We start from the raw sequence: 20,844 nt of genomic DNA, 5'->3' as shown, positions 1-20,844 counted from the left end.
TTTCCCATTTTTAATTTTCTTGTTTCTAGTTGTAGCCTTTTCTTTTCCACCTAGAGAAGTTCCTTTAGCATTTGTTGTAAAGGTGGTTTGGTGGTGCTGAATTCTCTTAGCTTTTGCTTGTCTGTGAAGCTTTGATTTTTCCATTGAATCTGAATGAGAGCCTTGCTAGGTAGAGTATTCTTGGTTGTAGGTTTTTCCCTTTCATCACTTGAAACATATCATACCTCTCCCTTCTGGCCTGCATAGTTTCTGCTGAAAAATCAGCTGATAACCTTATGGGGATTCCCTTGTATGTTATTTGTTGCTTTTTCCTTGTTGCTCTTATATTTTTTTCTTTGTCTTTAATTTTTGTCTGTTTGATTAATATGCGTCTTGGAGTGTTCCTCCTTGGGTTTATCCTGTATGGGACTCTCTGTGCTTCCTGGACGTGGGTGACTGTTTCCTTCCCCATGTTAGGGAAGTTTTCAGCTGTTACCTCTTCAAATATTTTCTCAGGCCCTTTCTCTCTCTCTTGTCCTTCTGAGATCCTTGTAATGTTGGTATGTTTAATGTTGTCCCAGAGGTCTCTTAAACTGTCTTCATTTCTTTTCATTCTTTTTTCTTTATTCTGTTCCACAGCAGTGATTTTCGCCATTCTGTCTTCCAACTCACTTATTTGTTCTTCTGCCTTATTTATTCTTCAATTGATTCCTTCTAGTGTATTTTTCATTTCCATTATTGTATTGTTCATCTCTTTGTTCTTTAAATCTTCTAGCTCCTTGTTGAACATTTCTTGTATCTTCTCAGTCTGTGCCTCCATTCTTTTTCCAAGATCTTGGATCATCTTTACTTTCATTACTCTGAGTTCTTTTTCAGGTATATTTCCTATATCCACTTCACTTATTTGTTCTTCTGGGGTTTTATCTTGTTCCTTCATCTGGAAAATATTTCTCTGCCATCTCATTTTGTCTGACTTTCTGTGTTTGTGGTCTCCATTGCTCAGGCTGCAGGATTGTAGCTCCTCTCACTAGCAGTGTTTGCCCCCTGGTGGGTGCAGTTGGTCCAGGGGCTTGTGCAGGCTTCCTGGTGGCAGGGACTGGTGCCTTCCCACTGGTGGGTGGAGCTGAGTCTTGTCCCTCTGGTGGGCAGGGGTGTGTCAAGCAGCTGTTAGCTCAGGACATCTTTAGCCAGCCTATCTGCTGATGGGTGGGGCTCTGTTCCCACCCCGTTGGTTGTTTGGCCTGAGGCATCCCAGCACTGGAGCCTGCAGGATGCTGTGTTGGGCCAGGTCTCAGTGCCAAAATGTTGACCTTTGGGAGAGCTCATGCCCATGAACATTCCCTGGGGCCTCTGCCACCAGTGTCCTTGCCCCCACAGTGAACCACAGGCAACACTTGCCTCCTCAGAATACCCTCCAAGATCCACAGGTAGGTCTGGCCCAGGCTCCTATGGTGTCACCGCTTTGCCCTGGGTCCAAGTGCACATGAAACCTTGTGTGCACCCTCCAAGTATGGAGTCTGTGTTTCCTCCAGTCCCGTGGAGCTCCTGTACTCAAGCCCCACTGGCCTTCAAAGCCAAATGCTCTGGGGGCTCCTCCTCCCAATGCTATACCCCCAGGCTGGGGGAACCTGATGTGGGACTCAGAACTCTTACTCCTGTGGGAGAACCTCTGCGATATAATTATTTTCCAGTTCGTATATCATCCACCTGGCATGTATGGGATTTGATTGTATCTCAGAAGTGCCCCTCTTACCATCTTGTTGTGGCTTCTTCTTTGTCTTTGGATGTAGAGTATCTTTTTTGGTAGTTTCCCGTCCTTTTTTGTCGATGGTTGTTCAGCAGTTAGTTGTAATTTTGGTGTTTTCATGAGAGGCGGTGAGCTCAAGTCCTTCTACTCTGCCATCTTGTTCAGGGAGTCTCTGGCAAGGACTTTCTTAACATGATGCCAAAGGTTTTACTAAATGAAAATCATAACAAATGATATAAATATATTAAATGATATAATAATAAGTGAAAGTAAAGTATAGAACTTCAGTATGGTAGACAAAAGTAAACAAGATTTAATGGCACAGAACTAGGATAAAGTATATAAAACAAAGAGTTAATGTCCCCAAATAAACCAGACCATCAAGTGAAAAAATAGGTAAAGGACATGAACAGGCAAGTTATAAAGAGAACACTGCAAATATCCAAGGAGATGATGTCAGTATCACTAGTAATAAGACAAATTAAAATGTAACAAATACAAATTTCATTCATTAGTCTGGGAAATGTGACGAAGGAGAAACTGCACCAGTGTGGGTGGTGGGGAAAGAGCCACATTCATGCACTGTGGAAGGAGTCTCAAATTGGTGTCCCCTTTTGGAGGTCCTGTTCCTAATCTGTACCAAAAGTATAACTTTGACCTGGCACCTCAATTCTAGAAATTTATCCTCAAGATAATCAGACACTGTGCTCATTGCAGTGTTGTTTCTACTAGGGATAAATTGGAAACAATGGCTAAATTAACAGTAGTATATGCAAATAATGAAATATTATGCAGCCTTTAAAAAGAATGATAGATCTTGTATGTATTCACATTACTTAGTAGGTAAATGTTCACAAAAGATTGTTTCATGGAAAAAGAAATTTCAAAGCAAAATATCTTAGCCTATTTATAAAATCGTGCACTCAAATATATACACACAAATAGTGAGGGTTGAAAGAATGTTCACCTAAATGTTAGCAGAGGTTACTTTAGTGTCATAAAATTGGAGATGCCTTTTATTCTCTTTTTTTTTAATCAATTTTTTTAACGGAAGTATTCTGATTTACAATGTTGTGTTAATTTCTGCTGTGCAGCAAAGTGATTCAGTTATACATATATATACATTCTTTTTTTTATATTCTTTTCCATCATGGTTTATCATAGGATATTGAATATAGTTTTCTATGCTGTACAGTAGGACCTTGTTGTTTATCCATTCTGTATATAAAAGCCTACATCTGCTAACCCCAACCTCCTACTCCCTCCCTCTCCCAGCCCATCCCCCCACCTTGGCAACCACCAGTCTGTTCTCTATGTGTGTGATTCTGTTTCTGTTTCATAGATAGGTTCATTTGTGTCATATTTCAGTTTCCACATAAAAGTGATATCATATATTTGTCTTTCTCTTTCTGACTTACTTCACTTGGTATGATAGTCTTTAGTTGCATCTATGTTGTTGCAAATGGCATGATTTCATTCTTTTTTATGGCTGAGTAGTATTCCATTGTACATATGTACCACATCTTCTTTATCCATTCCTCTGTTGATGGACATTTAGGTTGTTTCCATGTCTTAGCTATTGTGAATAGTGCTGCTGTGAACATAGTGGGTGCATGTGTCTTTTTGAATTATAGTTTTGTCTGGATATAGGCCCAGGAGTGGGATTGTTGAATCATATGGTAATTCTGTTTTTAGCTTTCTGAGGAACCTCTGTATTATTTTCCACAGTGGCTGTGCCAACTTACATTCCCACCAACAGTGTATGAGCGTTCCCTTTTCTCCACACCCTCTCCAGCATTTGTTATTTGTGGACTTTTTAATGACGGCCATTCTGACCAGTGTGTGGTGGTACCTCACTGTAGTTTTGATTTGCATTTCTCTAATAATTAGCAGCGTTGAGCATCTTTTCATGTGCCTGTTGGCCATCTGTATGTATTCTTTAGAGAAATGTCTATTTAAGTCTTCTGCCCATTTTTTGATTGGGTTGTTTGGTTTTTTTGTTGTTGCTTTTTCTCTTTTTTATAATTTCTGTATTATTTCATTTCTTATAGGAGGCATACATTTTTATAATCAGAAAAAAACAGGCCTACTTTCTGTCTTGAACAACTACCAAAGTCCATTTTGGGGCCTGAATTATCCTGTTGTCATATCTACATGGACCAGATTAGCTATGTGGCCTGCTAATCTGACTGCTGACAGCACCAGCCCCCTGGATCACTGTAGCTCACAGAGGCCCTGCAGTCAGACAGGGAGGCCCAGAGCGACAGGTGGAGGCAGCTCCCTGGGGCCCTCAGTGACGCATTCAGTTGCCTAGACTGGGAGCCTCAGAGCACAGTCTGGATAGGGGAAGGTAACTCAGGAGGGGCAGGTACAGATCAGAAGCCTGGAGTTAGAAGAGGGCAGCTGGGGCCATCTGAGTCTCTCTGTTGGCTTGGGGATTTGGGTTGAGGCAGCAGTGAGGAGGTGGGAAAAGACCGACAACTTCTAGCATTTTAGGAATGTTGACTCCCAGATGCTGAGCACTGCAGGAGGTTTGACTTCATCTAGTCCTGTGTTTCCTACTCTTCATATCTACAAACTGCCTTTACTATCATTTCTTTAAAATTTTGCCTTAGATGAACATTCACTGTTTTTTTGTTTGTTTAAGTAAGTTTATTTTAAAGGGCAACTTTGAATGATTATTGTCATTGGAAACCAATATTGTTTCCTATGAAAAGTAGGTAATTGCCAAAGTAAATTGAGTAAAAACACAGTGGAATAGAGGGGGTGGGGAAAGTGTATGCTGTTTCTAGCAGCAGGCCTTGAGCTGTTTTAGAGAGGTCTTAACAATGCACTAGCACTGAACTGAGACTTGCTCTTTAAAGTGAAGGAAGAAGCATTCTCACTACACATTCTGCCTTGTTGTCCACACACCACATAACATCATTTCCTAACCCGGCAATGGTGCACACGCGGCTCAGAGGGCACACTCAGGAATCCCCTCCACGACATGGCTCCCCTCTGCCCCGCCCTCCTGAGCAGCAGATACTGTCAGAGATGAAGGCTTGTGCAGGGTGGGACTGGCTGGGTCAGGATATCATGTCTACCTTGTCTACCCTGGTCTGCAGGCCTTCGAGGACATCTACCTGGAGGAGCGGAAGACCATCAAGATCCTGCTGGAGTATGCCGACAAGATGTTCACCTACATCTTCGTGCTGGAGATGCTGCTCAAGTGGGTGGCCTATGGCTTCAAGAAGTACTTCACCAATGCCTGGTGCTGGCTCGATTTCCTCATTGTGGACGTAAGTGTGGCCCCTGAAGGGAAGAGAGGAGGGGGGCGCCCGTTGCCAGTGTGAGAAGGAGCTGAGGCCGAGGGCAGAAGGACAGAAGGACAGGGCAGCAGGACGAAGTGGAGCATCTTGGCTGTGCCCGTGGGCAAAGGGGCAGGAAGCCCGAGTCTGGGGTCACAGAGGGGATACCTGGGCTCTGCCATCAAAACCCCCGACTGGGGACACAGGGAAACCTAGGCTTCTGGGAGAAACTGTACTCACCACGGGGGATAGTGAAGTGCAGTTCCGGCAGCGGTGTGAGCCAGGGCAGGAGTGGGGTCCCACCCTCTCAGGACGTCCAGAAAGGGGAGCGATGAGCCCGTATTGCAGCCCTCACCACGGCACCTTGTGAAGTGTCTGTCAGGCCCACTACACAGATGACCAGTTAAGAGCCTACATGTCCACACACAGAGGAGGTGTTGTATAGGAGATGGAATGAGCCAAAGGCCAGAGAGCACAGGATTGGGGAAAGGGTGCTGGGCAGGCAGATCCTCCTGGCTCAGGTAGAAGGTACCACTTGGGGAGGGTGAGAGGGGTTGGAGTCACCTGTGAGAAGGAGGAAAGTGTGAACACTGGCTGAGGGGTTCCAGGTGGCTGCCCTGGGTGATCAGGCAGCTGGCAGGGCTTGCCTGACCTCTGGTGTGCCCAGGGGACCTGGGGTAGGAGGTTGGCATATCCCCTGAGCACCCAGTTGGCAGATGGAATGGGAGGCCCCTGACCCACAGTTCCCCAGGCCCCAGGACACTGCTGGGTACCAAGCAGGGTGACTGCAGGGTCTTGTGGGGCTCCTGAACACAGTCAGGTGGGAGAGTAGCCACAGCAGGGTGAGAATTGAGACTCAGAATGCAGGGCAACCTTGGTTCTGTGCTCCCTAAGGGCAGAGGGAACATGGCGAAGGGCTCAGGCGAGGACTCATCATCTGGCTGTGGTGGGTCTCGCACAGCAGGATGTGGGTCAGGATCTGCAGGCTGGGAAGAGCTTTCCAGAAGACACTCGTAGCTCTGCCCACCAGCAGGGGCTGTCCTTCTTATAGTTATAGAAGAGCTTAGGCCTGTGCTTTGTCCCCACTTCAGGCCCAGAAGCTAAAAGGAGGGGCTCAGCTGCCAGTGGGCCTGGCCAGGGTCCAGGCCTGGGTGGGAGGACAAACATGAATGGCTCCGTGGGCTAGAGTATGTGTGGAGACACAGATCCACGTTGCTGGGCCTCCAGCCCAGGCCTCTTTCATCACCCCAAGTGGCCGATGCTAATGCTGGGGTGAGAGGTGCAGAGGTGGCAGAGACGGGGGGAGCTCAGGATGCTCTTACAGCCTGGAGCCCTCAGAGCCTCCCTGAGATGAGGGAGAGGACCCCTGAAGCCTCCTTGCCAAAGGGCCGGGGGAAGCCCTGGGATCCTGGCAGCTCTGCCCTGAGGCCCCCTCACCCAGCTGTTCCTGCAGCTTTTTGGGACTCCGCCAGGGCAGGCCAGATAGAGTTTGCAAAGACTTCTGGGGAAGCCCACCCACCTCCCACCACCTGCTACTTTGGGGAACTCTGCTGAGGCCAGGCCTAAGGGCCTGGAATTCTCAAGATTGGAGAATTAGCCTGTGGAGAAGGAAACTGAGGCTCACAGCAGAGAAGGGCCTGGCCCAAGGTCAAGGAGAAGGAAGTGGGTGCTGGAATCCAGCTTTCCAGATGCTGGCCATGCCCCCCTATCCCCACACTTCATGGAAATGGTGGACTTCAGGCCTCAAGGTCTGGAAAAGGATGTTTCCATGTTCAATTCATGCATTTTTTCGATACTATTGAGCATCTACTGTATGTGGGTGCTATTGTAGATGCTGAGGATCTTGGGGAACAAAACAGACAGAACCCCTGCCTGCACACAGGAAGGTGACTGTGAACCAGAAACATAATACATGAGCCAGCTTTATATTACGCTGGTGATGTATACACATGGAGAAAAGGAAGTAGAGAGGGAAGGGGGTTAGGAGGGCCAGGACTCAGGGAGAAAGGAAGATAGAGATTAGAACTTTAAACAGGCTAGGGCTCCCCTGGTGGCTCAGTGGTTGAGAGTCTGCCTGCTGATGCAGAGGACACGGGTTCGTGCCCCGGTCTGGGAAGATCCCACATGCCACGGAGCGGCTGGGCCCGTGAGCCATGGCTGCTGAGCCTGCGCGTCCGGAGCCTGTGCTCCGCAACGGGAGGGGCCACAACCGTAAGAGGCCCGTGTACCGCAAAAAAAAAACAAAAAAAAAACAGGCTGGCCAGAGTGGGCTCACTGTGGTGACATTTGAAGGAAGTTGGGGTTAGCCAGGCAGATGTCTGCAGAACATTCCAAACAGAGGTTGGAACAGCAGTGCAAAGGTCCTATGGTAGGAGGGTGCCTGGGATACCTGAGGAACTGCAGGGAGGCCAGAGTGGCTGGAGCAGAGGAGTGGGGAAGGGAAGTGCAGGAGATGAGGCCAGACTGCATGGGGTAGAACGGGTGCAGCCTTTGAAAACCATGGGCCGTTATTTAGAATGAAATGGGGAGGCATTGAAGGGCTTTGGACAGAAGAGTGACATCATCTGACTCATGTTATGAAAGAATCGCCCTGTCAGGGTGGTGGGGGAGGGGAGTGGAGGCAGGGAGAAGGCTGGGAGGTTGTGGAAGTGATCCAGGGGAGAGATGATGGCGGCCTGGCCAGGATGGTGGCAGTGGAAGCGGTGAGAAATATTTGGACTTCTGACATATTTTGAAGGCAGAGCCAACAGGAAATCCTGATGGGTTGGATGTAGGGAGTGAGAGACAGAGAGAAGGCAGGGATGATGCCAAGGCCTGTGGCCTGAGCAGCTGGAAGGATGGAGTTGTCATCAACTGACATTGGGTGGAGCAGGCAGGGCGAGCTCTGGAAGCAGCAGACGAGGCTGGCCCGCTGGGAGCTAGGCGGGGAGACTGGCCAGGCCTGGCTGCCCTCAGCAGCAAGTCCCTGAGAGATGCCCCTCATCCTCTCCCGGGTGGGGGCAGCACAGAAGTCCATCCTGGGAGTCTTCCTCGTCCAAGCCCCTTTGCCCAGCCTTCTCCCAACCTGCTGCTTCCAAGCCTGGGAGGAGGGTCCGGGAGTCAGGGCCCCGCCTGCGGCCCCTCGCCACCGTCAGGCTGCCCTCAGAGCTAGGGTGGTGGTAATGGTGATTGCCGGCGAGGTCAGGCAGGAGGCCACTTCTAACCTGTGATCACCGGCCAGCAGTGACATAAGAAGGGATTGGATGCCCCTGGAACTTTAGAAGGATAAAATCCACTGGGTGGAAATGCCCCGGTGAGGGCGGGGCAGAGAAAGCAGACAGCAGAGAACAGTCCTCAGGGGCTCCATCTGCGCTTCCCTTCTTTGAAGACGGCAGAATGTTGTGAGGTCCAGCTTTGGGGAAATGCCCCAGGATTGTCTGTCTGCTCATACTCAACTCAGGACAGTCCTTCCCCAGAGAGTCTACGTTAGGGCAGGGAAGGGGCAGGCCCAAGAATCTGACTTGAAGGAAAGCACATGGGACCTAAAGCCCAGTCTTTGTGGCCCTGCTCCTCCACACTAGTGGGTGGCTTTGGAACTCAGTTTTCTCATCTGTAGCATTGGGAGGTGCGTTCCAAGTCTTGGGGTGAGTGCGGCTATTACAGACGTGTGTGTGTGTGTGTGTGTGTGTGTGTGTGTGTGTGAAGTGCACACAGCAGGCCCTCGGTGAAGGTCTGAAAGCTGGGACATGCTTGGGCTTGCCCCCAGCCTCTTGGGCCGCAGGAAGGCTGGCCCAACGCAGGACAGCCTGTGAAGACGATCCAGCCGGGAATCAGAAAGACTGGACACAGGAAGGCCTGCTGGCTCTCTCATACCCAGCCTGTTTTCGGTGGGCCAGGAGCCCTGCCACTGTCTCGAGCTGTCCTCGTGGCTCCACTCCCACCCTGCCTCCCACAGGTCTCACTGATCAGCCTGGTGGCCAACGCGCTGGGCTTTGCTGAGATGGGCCCCATCAAGTCACTGCGGACCTTGCGTGCGCTCCGACCCCTGCGAGCCCTGTCACGATTTGAGGGCATGAGGGTAAGAGGGGTGGCTCTTCCCACAGGGGCAGTGGGAGGTGGATTCATGGAGGGGACCCACAGGCCCACTTGCTGTCCAGGTGGCCCCGACCTGGGGGGAGCATGTGCAGGATCTCCAGGAAGCACGGCTGGGCTTGGTGGCACTCGGAGATGGAGAGCTGTGAGAACCTCCCCCCAGGCCTGCCACCCCCAGCCCTGTGGGCTCCATGAGGGCCAGAGAGCCCTGGATAATGGAGAGGAAGTGAGACCTGGGGCACAGGTGTCTCAGCTGCAGCCAGCCCCACCGGCCCAGGGCCCCTTCGGCTTCTGCTCTCCAGCGGGGCCTCGTGTCTGTGTGTGCCCCGGCTCCATGTGTCCGGCCCTGTCCCCTGCCTCCTGGCCATCACAGGCTGCCTTCCCTCTGTGATAGGCAGTAGGGCAGTGCTAGGGAGGATGAAGGAAGCAAGGAAGGAGCCAGCTGTATTCTCACCATCAGAGAGCAGTTTGTATTTGCTTAGTAAACTCTTTGGCACTATTTTCTAAGTGCAGAGCCCTCTGCGTTTTTTTCAAGTCACCAAATTTTACCAAAGAATGTGCACATATAAGGCAAATTGAAAAGCCCACTAAGAAAAAACATTATCCATCTTATATAGCAAGAAAAGAAACCCATGTGTTTGTGTGTGTGGGTTTTTTTGTTTCTTGTTTTTACAAAATGTGCACAGTTCTGTTGTGACTTTAGCAGACACGTCTGTGTGTCTCTCACTGACACAGCAGGCACCATTACACAGCCCCAATTTGGCTGATGGTTTTGAACTTTGCTCACACCCCCAATCCATGGAGAGACAAACTGCTTATTTCTGGTGGGAAGCCATTCACAAGTGAATAATCCGACCTAAGTTAAATGTCTCTTTGGGAGCAAGGACATTTTGTTCTGGGACAAGGGGACATGGGGGAGACACTAGTTGCCCGGAATGCCTCTGCTGTGGCTGCTGGCCACAGAGCCAGAGAAGGGCAAACAGGAGAGTTGGTTTCCCACCCTGTTCCCAGGTTCATTATGCCTGCTGGGGGGCCATGGACCGACCCCCTCCTTTGCGTGTGTCAGCATTACCATATCCACCGCCCAGCCCCACACCAGCTCCGCTCCTAGTCTGTGTGGCAGACGTTCCTGGCTCACAGACAGCTGAGAACTAGGTCCCTCACTGGAGTGGAGTCCCCAGTTATTTTTGCCAAGGATACTTCTCCTGGGTGCTGTGAGTTTAAATGAAGAACATGGGGCCATGGCCCCATGGGGTCAGAGAGCCTCTCCCTGGGGAGGGCAGAGGCACAAGGAGTGTGCACGCCACCCGCCCTGCCAGCCCTGCTCCCACCGCAGCATGAGAGGCTGTCAGAGCACCCTCCAGACGTACCACCCATACCACCGGAGGTCCCCTGGGCACACTTTACAGGAGAACACCCATCCATCCCGGTAGCAGCAACCCCAAAGGAAACCAGAAGCTTAGCTCAGAGAGTGTATGTCCAGAGGCCCTTTCTCATCAGACTTGTGGCATACTCGTCCAGCAGAGACCCTGCTGAAAATTAAGTTAGAAGGTCATGGATTCCGGGCAGAGCCAAGAAGGGAAAGGCAGATGTTCTGAGCTGTGTCAGACTTCAGGGTGCAAAGCAAAAGGCGTGTGTGTTCTCTCTCACTCCCCTCACTGCCGGCCAGAGCTTCCAGCCATGGGTTCCCCTTCACTGGGGACAGGAACTGTTCCCCACCCCCATAGGGACCTATACCCAGGAGGTTCAGTAGGTTGGGGGCCTTGAAAAGGGTGTGTGTTCTGGGCACCCCCAGGAACTGAGCCTCTTCTCTGCCCACTTGAGGTTGTGGTCAATGCCCTGGTGGGCGCCATCCCCTCCATCATGAACGTCCTCCTCGTCTGCCTCATCTTCTGGCTCATCTTCAGTATCATGGGCGTGAACCTCTTCGCGGGGAAGTTTGGGAGATGCATCAACCAGACTGAGGGAGACCTGCCCTTGAACTACACCATCGTGAACAACAAGAGCGACTGTGTGTCTTTCAACGTGACTGGCGAATTGTATTGGACCAAGGTGAAAGTCAACTTTGACAACGTGGGAGCCGGGTACCTGGCCCTTCTGCAGGTGGTAAGTCCTGTGGGGGTAGGGAAGGGCCTTCCTTCCTCCTACTGGCTGACCAGCTACAGGCACCTTCCCCTGTGCTGTGGGCAGGAGAGGGAGAGCGGGGCCACTCTGGATCCTCACAATAGGATCATGTTGCCCAAAGGAGGCTTAGGATTCTCCAGGGAATTCTTGGCTGCTTGGGAAGGCCCCGGATTTTCCATTCTAAGGAAGATGCTACATTCTCCAAGTATGGCATGGGGCTTCAGCACTATGGCAGAACCAGCTCCCCAGACAGCAGTCAGTTTGGCAGTACGATGGCACAGATTGCAAGTGAATGACCATAGACACCCAGGAACTGAACTATTAGCAAAATTGTGACTCTGGCCACCCCTCTGTTATAAAATGTAGTGATGTCTCCTGCGTTGTTAAAAGAATATATTTCCTTTCATCCCTAATGTGCAAGATGTGTGATGTTTAAACAGGCATGGCCTTCCCCAGTCTTTCCAAAGTTTCCATTGATTTGTGAGGACAGTGGCTTCAGTGATTATAATGCACAGCATACAAATAACCTTGACAACAGAAATCAGTCTGAACCATAACATGCAAAGCTGCAGCTTGTTCTTCTTGCTGTCCCAACCAAAAGCCCAGACACCTGTCTCTAGTCCCCAGAATAGAGGGAAGTTTGGCACATCCCCTCACACCTCCACCCACCTTTTAAATCACAGGGATAGCTTTCTCCAACGACTCCCCTGAAATACATCGTGGGGAACATGATTAGAGCCAAACTCAGAGCACCTTCCATCCCTGTGACTGTCCCTTCTGAATGTCAGAACTTGGAAGGAAAGCCCCCTTTCTGTTGCAGACAGAACCGCACAGTGGCTGGGAAGAATTCGGTCACGGGCATCTCGTAACCTTGGGTGGTCCCCAGCAGGTCCCACAACATCTCCAGACCTCTCTGTACAGGTGAGGGCCCCATGGCACAGGGAGCTGAAGCAGTTGCCTTCTCTGCGGCCACCTTGGTTTCCCTCTGCCCTGCCTGACTCATAAAAACTCTCAGACATGGAAAGTCTGTGCAGACCAGCTTATACCCTGAAAGTAGGCTCAGGACACAATCAGATTTTGCCAAGGACACAAGTGAGATCCGCTAGGCAATTGGTCTCACCACCAAGCATGTCCCTCAGGCTCTTCTGAATCATCATAGCATCCCAGACTTGGGCAGTCCATGCAGCCAGTGCCAGGACCTTGTCCTATTTGGCCTCCTCTTTCCTGCCTTGTGTGCCATGCCAGCGCCAGCATGTATGGACTCACAAGAGCCAGTTGCTACATTTTCCAATATTTTGCAAGCCATTATTAAAAATTAGATTTTATAAACTTGTAATTAACTCAATGATATTGAAACGAAATCAGAACTCACCATTACCACTTATTATCATCTATGCTCTTGAGGTTATTCACACCTATTATATCCATACAGTGGAAATATTACAACGCTGTGCTCCTCTTCCCGACTCTGTGCATCTCTTCCCGACTCTGTGGTCAGTAACGACGTGTTGGCAACTTAAGGATGGCAATGATGGGAGTATTTACACAGAGAAGTTGGCAAACACAACAATCAGGGCTTTTCTTTTTCTTCTGGAAAGCCATTTGTTAGCCATTTGCCAACACACCACTAGCAAAAGGACCCCCTTAAGTATGAGGGAAGGTTGGGATTTTTCGGGGACTTCCTTTGAAAAGCTATGAAGCAGAAGCCATAAGGCTCATGACAAAGGGGACCAGGTCAGCCCTGGAGTCCTTAAGTAAGAACTGAGAGCCCAAGAGCCACCTCTCTCTCCCTGATACCTGCTGTGCGCTTCTGTGTCATTTTAGAATCTGAAATGAATGTGGATCTGAAGAGCAGTCTCTTGGCCAACATCAAGAAGTTTATTCTCCCACTGTATGACCTTCTTGGGGTGTCTGCTTGGCTGGCTTCCCCTCCTCCTCAGCCCTGAACAAGAAGGCCTTTCCCTGACCACCCAGCAATTTGGATACTGCTGAAAGGGTGGGATGGACTGCTTGCTTCTTGTAGGAGGTTATTTCCTGGCCTCATCTGCCCAGACAGGAGCCCTAAGTAGCTCCATAGATGCAGAATTAAATGATTTCCTTACTCTTGTTTTTTCCTTCCAGGCAACATTTAAAGGCTGGATGGACATCATGTATGCAGCTGTGGACTCCAGGGGGGTAGGTTGTCACACTGGCCTCTCTGCCTGAGTCAGGCACCCGAGGTTCCCAGCTGCTTGGTCTACATCCCATAAGGGCCAGGTCTCTTGTGTCAACCCAGAGTTGAGCCTCTCTGGAATGCCTAGGCCTGGCCCTGGGGCAAGGTTGTGTGGTCTCCCAAGGAGTCCCCAAATTTACAAATATCTTTCAAATTAAATTCACTGTAATTTAGTTGAATCGAAGTCTTACCCCAGGAGGATGGGGTGGAACCAACAGAGACATAAATCAAGTTTCTCCTCTGTCCTTGTGTTCCACCCCCATCACACTGACAGTTACAGGCTGAGAGATGCCCCCATATACTCAAACCTCCCAGTGGCCCAGGGGAAGGAGCCATGCAGGGATGCTGTGCCAGCCCTGAGCCCAGCATGCCTGCCCTCCTCACCTGCCACCATCTACTCTTCTCAACTCCATCCCCACCCACCCATCACACACACTCAGACATACACCCTATGTGGTGACCTTCCTCTGACACGCCCAGCCAGCCCACCCCCATTCCCGCCTGTCTGACCTCCCGTCTGGTTTCTCCCCTCTAGTATGAAGAGCAGCCCCAGTGGGAATACAACCTCTACATGTACATCTACTTTGTTATTTTCATCATCTTCGGGTCTTTCTTCACCCTGAACCTTTTCATCGGTGTCATCATTGACAACTTCAACCAACAGAAGAAAAAGATACGTAGAGTGCAGGTTCCCCAGGCTACAGGGCAAGGCTGGATGCCAGGGACTTGGGAGCCTTTCTGGCTCCTGGCCCCATTTTTCCTTCCTGTTGGGGATGGTCCTCTTCTTGCTCCTGTTGGGATAGGGTGGGAGAGAAGTGTGTCCATGATGTGACCTGCTTACGGCTGTAAGCCTGTAACAAGGGGGCCCACGCCTCCGTAGTCTGAGAGATGAGGCTCCTAAGAGAACCTGGGGTGAGGGTTGTGTCTGTTTACCTGGTCCGTGATCAGGGACAGTGGCGGGGGCGGTGCTGCACAAAGGCCAGGGTCTTCCAGGAGCTCCATCAGAGGGGCCCTGATTGGGTGGCAGGCAAACCAAGTGGGCAGAGAGAACTTCCAAGGTGGCTGAACTGGGCAGGGGAGAGGATGGAGTAGGGACTGGATTTGCAAGTCACAAAGTCAGAGAGAGCTCAAGGAGAATGGGGACAGGGGCCCAGGAGAAGCAGGTCTGGGGGTGGGAGAAATCTCTGGTGCAGGCTAGAGGCACACTTTTCTGCCCTGGGAGAGGAAGTGTGGAGGAGTGCAACCCTGGCACCCTCATCAAGGAGGCAAGATCCATGTGCCCTCCATGCTGGGGGCTCTGAGAACTCCAAAATGAAGCTGATGCCTATCTCTCTGCACTTAGGGGGCCAGGACATCTTCATGACAGAGGAGCAGAAGAAGTACTACAACGCCATGAAAAAGCTGGGCTCCAAGAAGCCCCAGAAGCCCATCCCACGGCCCCTGGTGAGTCAGGCTCTCGATTTGATGGGAGTGGGGAGGATCAGCCGAGGGGACCCTGAGAAGGCCCCACGCCACAGGACCAGCTATCAGGGCCTCTTCACAGTCTTTTGGCCCAGCCCAGGGCCCTCAGCCTGTCCAGGAAAGGAGGGACCTATAACCACGCACAGGGGCCTCAGTCTCATGGAGATAGAGGGGAAGGCATGAGACAGCTATGGCAGCCCAGGGGACACTTCCCTCCCACAGGAACCTCTCAGTGAGCCCCCTTCTTCCCTGCAGGGCTGCAGGCTTTCCCCAGGGAGCGCAGGGCAGCCTGCCCCCACCCCCGTGCATAACCTCATCCTTGCAACTCCCTGAGCAGTAGACTTCCCTGGTAGGTGGGGCCCAGAGGGGTGCTGGGTTCTCTGCTAGGCTGACTCCCTTGGCCCAAAAAAGTGTGTGTGTGTGTGTGTGTGTGTGTATTGGAGCAGGATGGGGGCAGTACTGAGGTTAATTAGGTGAATGATACCTAAATCACTAGCTTGTAAGTGGCAGCCCCAGTTTTTGCGTCTAATTCATCCATTTCATCTGATACTTTCCTGTTCTCCATGCTCGGTTCTAGGTTAGTTGTGTGTGTGTGTGTGTGTGCGCGCGCGCGCGCGCACGTGCACACGTGTGTTTTCACTTATTTATAATCGTCTCTCTTCCCCAAAATAATCTTACAATTAAAGACATATAAAATACAGTCAGTAGAATCCACTGGACCACCAGGGAAGTCCCAAGTAGAATAAATAAAATAAATTCCATGAAAAGAGTGGAGAAAATTTGTTAACCTGAGGACTGAGACAATTACTAGGACTGAACTTTACATCTGACCTTGAGCCTTCAGACAGTGGGAACAAAAAGGGAAGCATGATGAACGATGTGCTGAGGAAACTCGGAGTAAGAGAGGTCCGTTTCTGAAGAGCCATCAGAGATGGTCTCAGGGAAGAGAGAGCCTAGGGCTGGGCCTGGAAGCCCAGAGAGCTTTCAGCAGGAGAGCCAGGCTGGCCAGCATCCTGACTTCTTCCTCTTTCCGTGACTGTCTGGGGGCGTTGCCCACCCCCCCAGAGGATGAAGTAAGAGGGTAGGTGGCCTGGGCTGAGAGGCAGCAATGGGGGCATGCTAGCCTGTCTGAGGCCCCTGCTGAGCCCGTCCTCTGCCCCTCCTTTCAGAACAAGTACCAAGGCTTCATATTCGACATTGTGACCAAGCAGGCCTTCGATGTCACCATCATGTTTCTCATCTGCTTGAACATGGTGACCATGATGGTGGAGACAGATGACCAGAGCCCTGAGAAGGTCAACATCTTGACCAAGATCAACCTGCTCTTCGTAGCCATCTTCACAGGCGAATGTATCATCAAGATGGCTGCCCTGCGCTACTATTACTTCACCAACAGCTGGAACATCTTTGACTTCGTGGTTGTCATCCTCTCCATCGTGGGTGGGTATGCAAGTCGGCTAGGCAGAAAAGCTCTCCCCAGGCCAGGCCTTTCCCTCTCCTCCAGCCCTGGATCTGTACTTAATAACAAGTACACCAGGCTCCTGCATTCTTTTCTCTCTACATTCCTTGCTTCTCCCCCCATCTCATACACACACACACACATCTGGGAGGGCCCAATCAGGCCAAGGGGCCAACCTGGTAGAGGACCCAGCACCCCCTCCTGGCCCCACCCTCCCTGGAACCCTGGGACACATCTCTCTGATTGTAGAGTTTCGAGGATGAGTCTGGAAAAGGGAATGGGACCTGTGGGGGCTTTCCTGCCTTCCCAAGGGAAACCTTCCCCTTAGGCTGAAGGAGGAAGAGGTTCCAGAGTCGGGAGGCAGGTGGCCCTCTAAAGTAGAAGTTATCCCTGGAGATGGAAAATTCTGGAGTCTAGCCACCCAGGTATGTGCCAGGCTCCTTCGGACATCACCTGCCTCATGCAGTTTACCTTATAAAGTCAGCACTGAGGCAGGGAAATCATACAACTAGGGAGAAGCAGAGACAGGATTCATACACAGTCTACTCAGGCTGCTATAACAAAATACCAGACTGGTTAACTTATAAACAACAGAAATTTACTTCTCACAGTTCTGGATGCTGGAAGTCCAAGATTAAGGCACCAGCATAATCATGTTTTCTGGTGAGGGTCCTTTTCCTGGTTCATAACCTGCACCTTCTTGCCACGTCCTCACAAAGTGGAAGGGGCTAGGGAGCTCCATGAGCCTCTTTTATAAGGGCACTAATCCCATTTAGGTGGGCTCCACCCTCATGGCTTAAGCACCTCCCAAGTTCCCACTTTCTAATACCATCATCTTTGAGAGTTGGGATTTCAACATATGAATTTAGGGGGAGACAGAAACATTCAGACCATAGCACATGCCCATATCTGTTTAACTTCAGAGCCCAAGTTCTTTTTTTAACAACAGTTTTATTGAGATATAATTTACATAACATAAAATCCACCCTTTCAAGTATACACTTCAGTACTTTTTAGTATATTCACATAGCTGTGCAACCATCATCACACTCTAATTTTAGAATATTTTCCTCATCCCCAAAAGAGACTCTGTACCCATTTAGCGATCAGTCCCCATTTTCCCTCTCCCCATCCCCTTGGCAACCAGTAATCTAAAATTTTGAGGGACCGCCAAACTGTTTTCCAAGGTGGCTGCACCATTTTACATTCCCATCCTCAATGTATGAGGGTCCCAATTACTCCACATCCTTACCAACACTTGTTATTTTCCGTATTTTTAAATTATAGCCACGCTAGTGGGTATGAAGTGATATCTTATTGAGGTTTTGGTTTGCATTTCCTTGATGACTAATGATGTTGAACATCTTTTTATGTGCTTATTTGTCATTTTCCTTGGTATATCTTGGTATATAATAAGAATAATGTCTTGGAGGAATGTCTTAAAATCCTTTGCTCAATTTTTTAATTGACTTACTTATGTTTTTATTGAGTTGTAAGAATTCTTTATATATTCTGGAGGCCAGTCCCTTATCAGATATATGATTTGCAAATATTTTCTCCCATTCTATAGGTTGTCTTTTCACTTTTTTCATTGTTATCTCTTGAAGCACAAAGCTTTTATTTTTAAGTCCAATTTATCAATATTTTTTTTCTTTTGTCACTTGTGTTCAGGGCCCAGTCTTGACCCTGCCCCCACAGACCTCTGCCTTGGGGTGACTAGCTTTCATCTTTCTGCCATGTTCAGACCCTGCCTTCAGTGACTCAGAGGCAAAAGCAGGGGCTGCTATGGCTGCAGTGATGGGCAGATGGTTAGAAGCTGGAAGTTAGGTCAGGAAATGCTCCGAGAGATCCCAGGCAGGGGTGAGGGCGAGATTGTGCCTGGTGGGACTGGAGAGAAGCTTTAGAGAATGAGGGTGTCAGGAACAGGAACAGAGCCCTTGAGGCATAGTCTCAGAGATTCCAGGAGGTGCAGTCTGTACTCAAGAACACCTACTGATCCCAGAGCTTGTGTACCAGAGAGGCACAGTTAACAGGTCGACTTGGAGCCAGAGTGTCTGAGTCAAATCGCAGCTTCTCACTGACTAGGTGGTAACTTGGATAAGTTTCCTCTTCTGGAAAATGAGGATAATGGTATCAGCTTACCTCCTAGGGTAAGCCCTTTCTTCTGTTGGAAGGACTAAATGGATGGGTATGAATTGCTCAACCCAGTGCCCTGTTGACAGTGAACACTGGACACATGTCAGCCGGTGACATTATTATCATATGAGGAGTCTGGAAAGGTCACTTGGGCCAATACAAGGCAAGTGTATTCCACTCTTTCTCCTATAACTTACATCCCTGCTCCTTGAAACTCCAAATCCAGACTAGTCAGTAGAGATGGGTGGGCAGGCCTGGCAGCTAGCAGAGTTGGGAGGGTCATAGGAAGCACCTCAGAGAGGCTGAGATGCGAGAGGCGAGGTGCGGGGAGTGGGCCGACTGCCTGGCCAGTGCCTCTTGTATTTCAGTGTGCACACAAGCCACCTGGGCTTGTTAAAACACAGTGGGTCTGGGGCGGAGCTGAGATTCTGCATTTCTGATACGTGCCCAGGAGATCAGGCTTCTGGTCCCTGGACCACACTTTGAGTAGCAAGGAGCTAAAAGTTCCCGAATTCTGGTCTGAGGTGGGCCACCAAGATGCTGAGAAAGTCCCCTGAGGCCTCAGAACCCAAGATCTGGAAGATGAGCCTGGTACGGCTCTGCAGGTGTTCTCAGGAGACTAAGGAACGGAGTGCTAAGAAGGCATTTTGCAAAAGATGCAGGTACTGTAGGTCCTCCTTTTCTGGACCACAGTTGCAGCAATGGAGACTCAAAGAGGTGGGTGGAGGCAGGGTCCTTGCAGGCCCCAGGTGACCCAGGCCTCCGCTCCCTGGCTCCTTGCTGTACAGAGACACCTCCCAGCGATGCAGGGCTGGAGGGAGGACAGCAATGCCATCAGTGGCCACAGTCTGCATTGTTTCCCACAGGCACTGTGCTCTCAGACATCATCCAGAAGTACTTCTTCTCCCCAACGCTCTTCCGAGTCATCCGCCTGGCCCGGATCGGCCGCATCCTCAGGCTGATCCGCGGGGCCAAGGGCATCCGCACGCTGCTCTTCGCGCTCATGATGTCCCTGCCCGCCCTCTTCAACATTGGGCTGCTGCTCTTCCTGGTCATGTTCATCTACTCCATCTTCGGCATGGCCAACTTCGCCTACGTCAAGTGGGAGGCTGGCATTGATGACATGTTCAACTTCCAGACCTTCGCCAACAGCATGCTGTGCCTCTTCCAGATCACCACGTCGGCAGGCTGGGACGGGCTCCTCAGCCCCATCCTCAACACGGGGCCTCCCTACTGCGACCCCAACCTGCCCAACAGCAACGGCTCCCGGGGGAACTGTGGGAGCCCCGCCGTGGGCATCCTCTTCTTCACCACCTACATCATCATCTCCTTCCTCATTGTGGTCAACATGTACATCGCCATCATCCTGGAGAACTTCAGTGTGGCCACGGAGGAGAGCACGGAGCCCCTGAGCGAGGATGACTTCGACATGTTCTATGAGATCTGGGAGAAGTTTGACCCGGAGGCCACCCAGTTCATTGAGTATTCGGCCCTGTCCGACTTTGCTGACGCCCTGTCTGAGCCGCTCCGAATCGCCAAGCCCAACCAGATAAGCCTCATCAATATGGACCTGCCCATGGTGAGCGGGGACCGTATCCACTGCATGGACATCCTCTTTGCCTTCACCAAGAGGGTTCTGGGTGAGTCTGGGGAGATGGACGCCCTGAAGATCCAAATGGAGGAGAAGTTCATGGCGGCCAACCCATCCAAGATCTCGTACGAGCCCATCACCACCACACTCCGGCGCAAGCACGAGGAGGTGTCGGCCACGATCATCCAGCGGGCCTTCCGCAGGCACCTGCTGCAGCGCTCCATGAAGCACGCCTCCTTCCTCTTCCGGCAGCAGGCGGGCGGCAGCGGCCTCTCTGAAGAGGATGCCCCCGAGCAGGAGGGCCTCATCGCCTACATGATGAACGAGAACTTCTCCCAGCGCCTTGTCCCACCCTCCAGCTCCTCCATCTCCTCCACGTCCTTCCCACCCTCCTATGACAGCGTCACCAGGGCCACCAGCGATAACCCCCAGGCGCGGGCATCTGACTACAGCCCCAGCGAGGATCTCACGGACATGCCCCTGTCCCCAGACAGGGACCGTGAATCTGTTGTGTGAGCGTGCCCCGGTGGGCCAGCGCACAGTGTCATGGCAAACCCGAATGCAGCCCCAGACCAGCAGCCGTTGAGCCATCTGTCCTTGCTTTGGGCTTCGGGAGTGAGAGATGAGCCTCGGCCCCATGGACCGACAAAGCAGAGTCCTGTGCGCTATGCTGACAGCTGTAAGCATTTGGCTAAGCCAGCCGTTCGGGGTGGCCTGTCCCTAGAGGCCCGAAGTGTACCAGTCCTGGCGGAAGGGTCTGGTCAGGCAACACCC

The 20,844-nt window shown here is 50.9% G+C and overlaps 1 protein-coding gene across 7 annotated transcripts in view; it reads left to right on the top strand.

Moving 5' to 3' along the window:
• SCN5A (sodium voltage-gated channel alpha subunit 5) overlaps window positions 1-20,586 on the top strand; it is a gene marked incomplete at both ends in the record, with an annotated part of 86,494 nt that extends 65,908 nt beyond the window's left edge. For 4 of the 7 annotated variants that reach the window (XM_081247693.1, XM_081247691.1, XM_081247697.1 and 1 more), the window contains 8 exons: window positions 4,834-5,007; window positions 8,951-9,073; window positions 10,912-11,193; window positions 13,333-13,386; window positions 13,959-14,100; window positions 14,766-14,866; window positions 16,054-16,324; window positions 19,346-20,586. In XM_081247693.1, coding sequence (XP_081103819.1) covers window positions 4,834-5,007; window positions 8,951-9,073; window positions 10,912-11,193; window positions 13,333-13,386; window positions 13,959-14,100; window positions 14,766-14,866; window positions 16,054-16,324; window positions 19,346-20,586 — 2,388 coding nt within the window. The remainder of the gene's footprint in view (window positions 1-4,833; window positions 5,008-8,950; window positions 9,074-10,911; window positions 11,194-13,332; window positions 13,387-13,958; window positions 14,101-14,765; window positions 14,867-16,053; window positions 16,325-19,345) is intronic. The other 3 variants (XM_081247695.1, XM_081247694.1, XM_081247696.1) reach the window with 2 other exon arrangements.
• Between the last annotated feature and the right edge of the window lie 258 nt (window positions 20,587-20,844).

Source organism: Mesoplodon bidens, assembly GCF_964165515.1.
Source record: "Mesoplodon bidens genome assembly, chromosome: 10".
Taxonomy (NCBI): domain Eukaryota; kingdom Metazoa; phylum Chordata; class Mammalia; order Artiodactyla; family Ziphiidae; genus Mesoplodon; species Mesoplodon bidens.
Note: the sequence above shows the minus strand (reverse complement) of the source record. Positions and strands in the feature narration are given on the sequence as shown.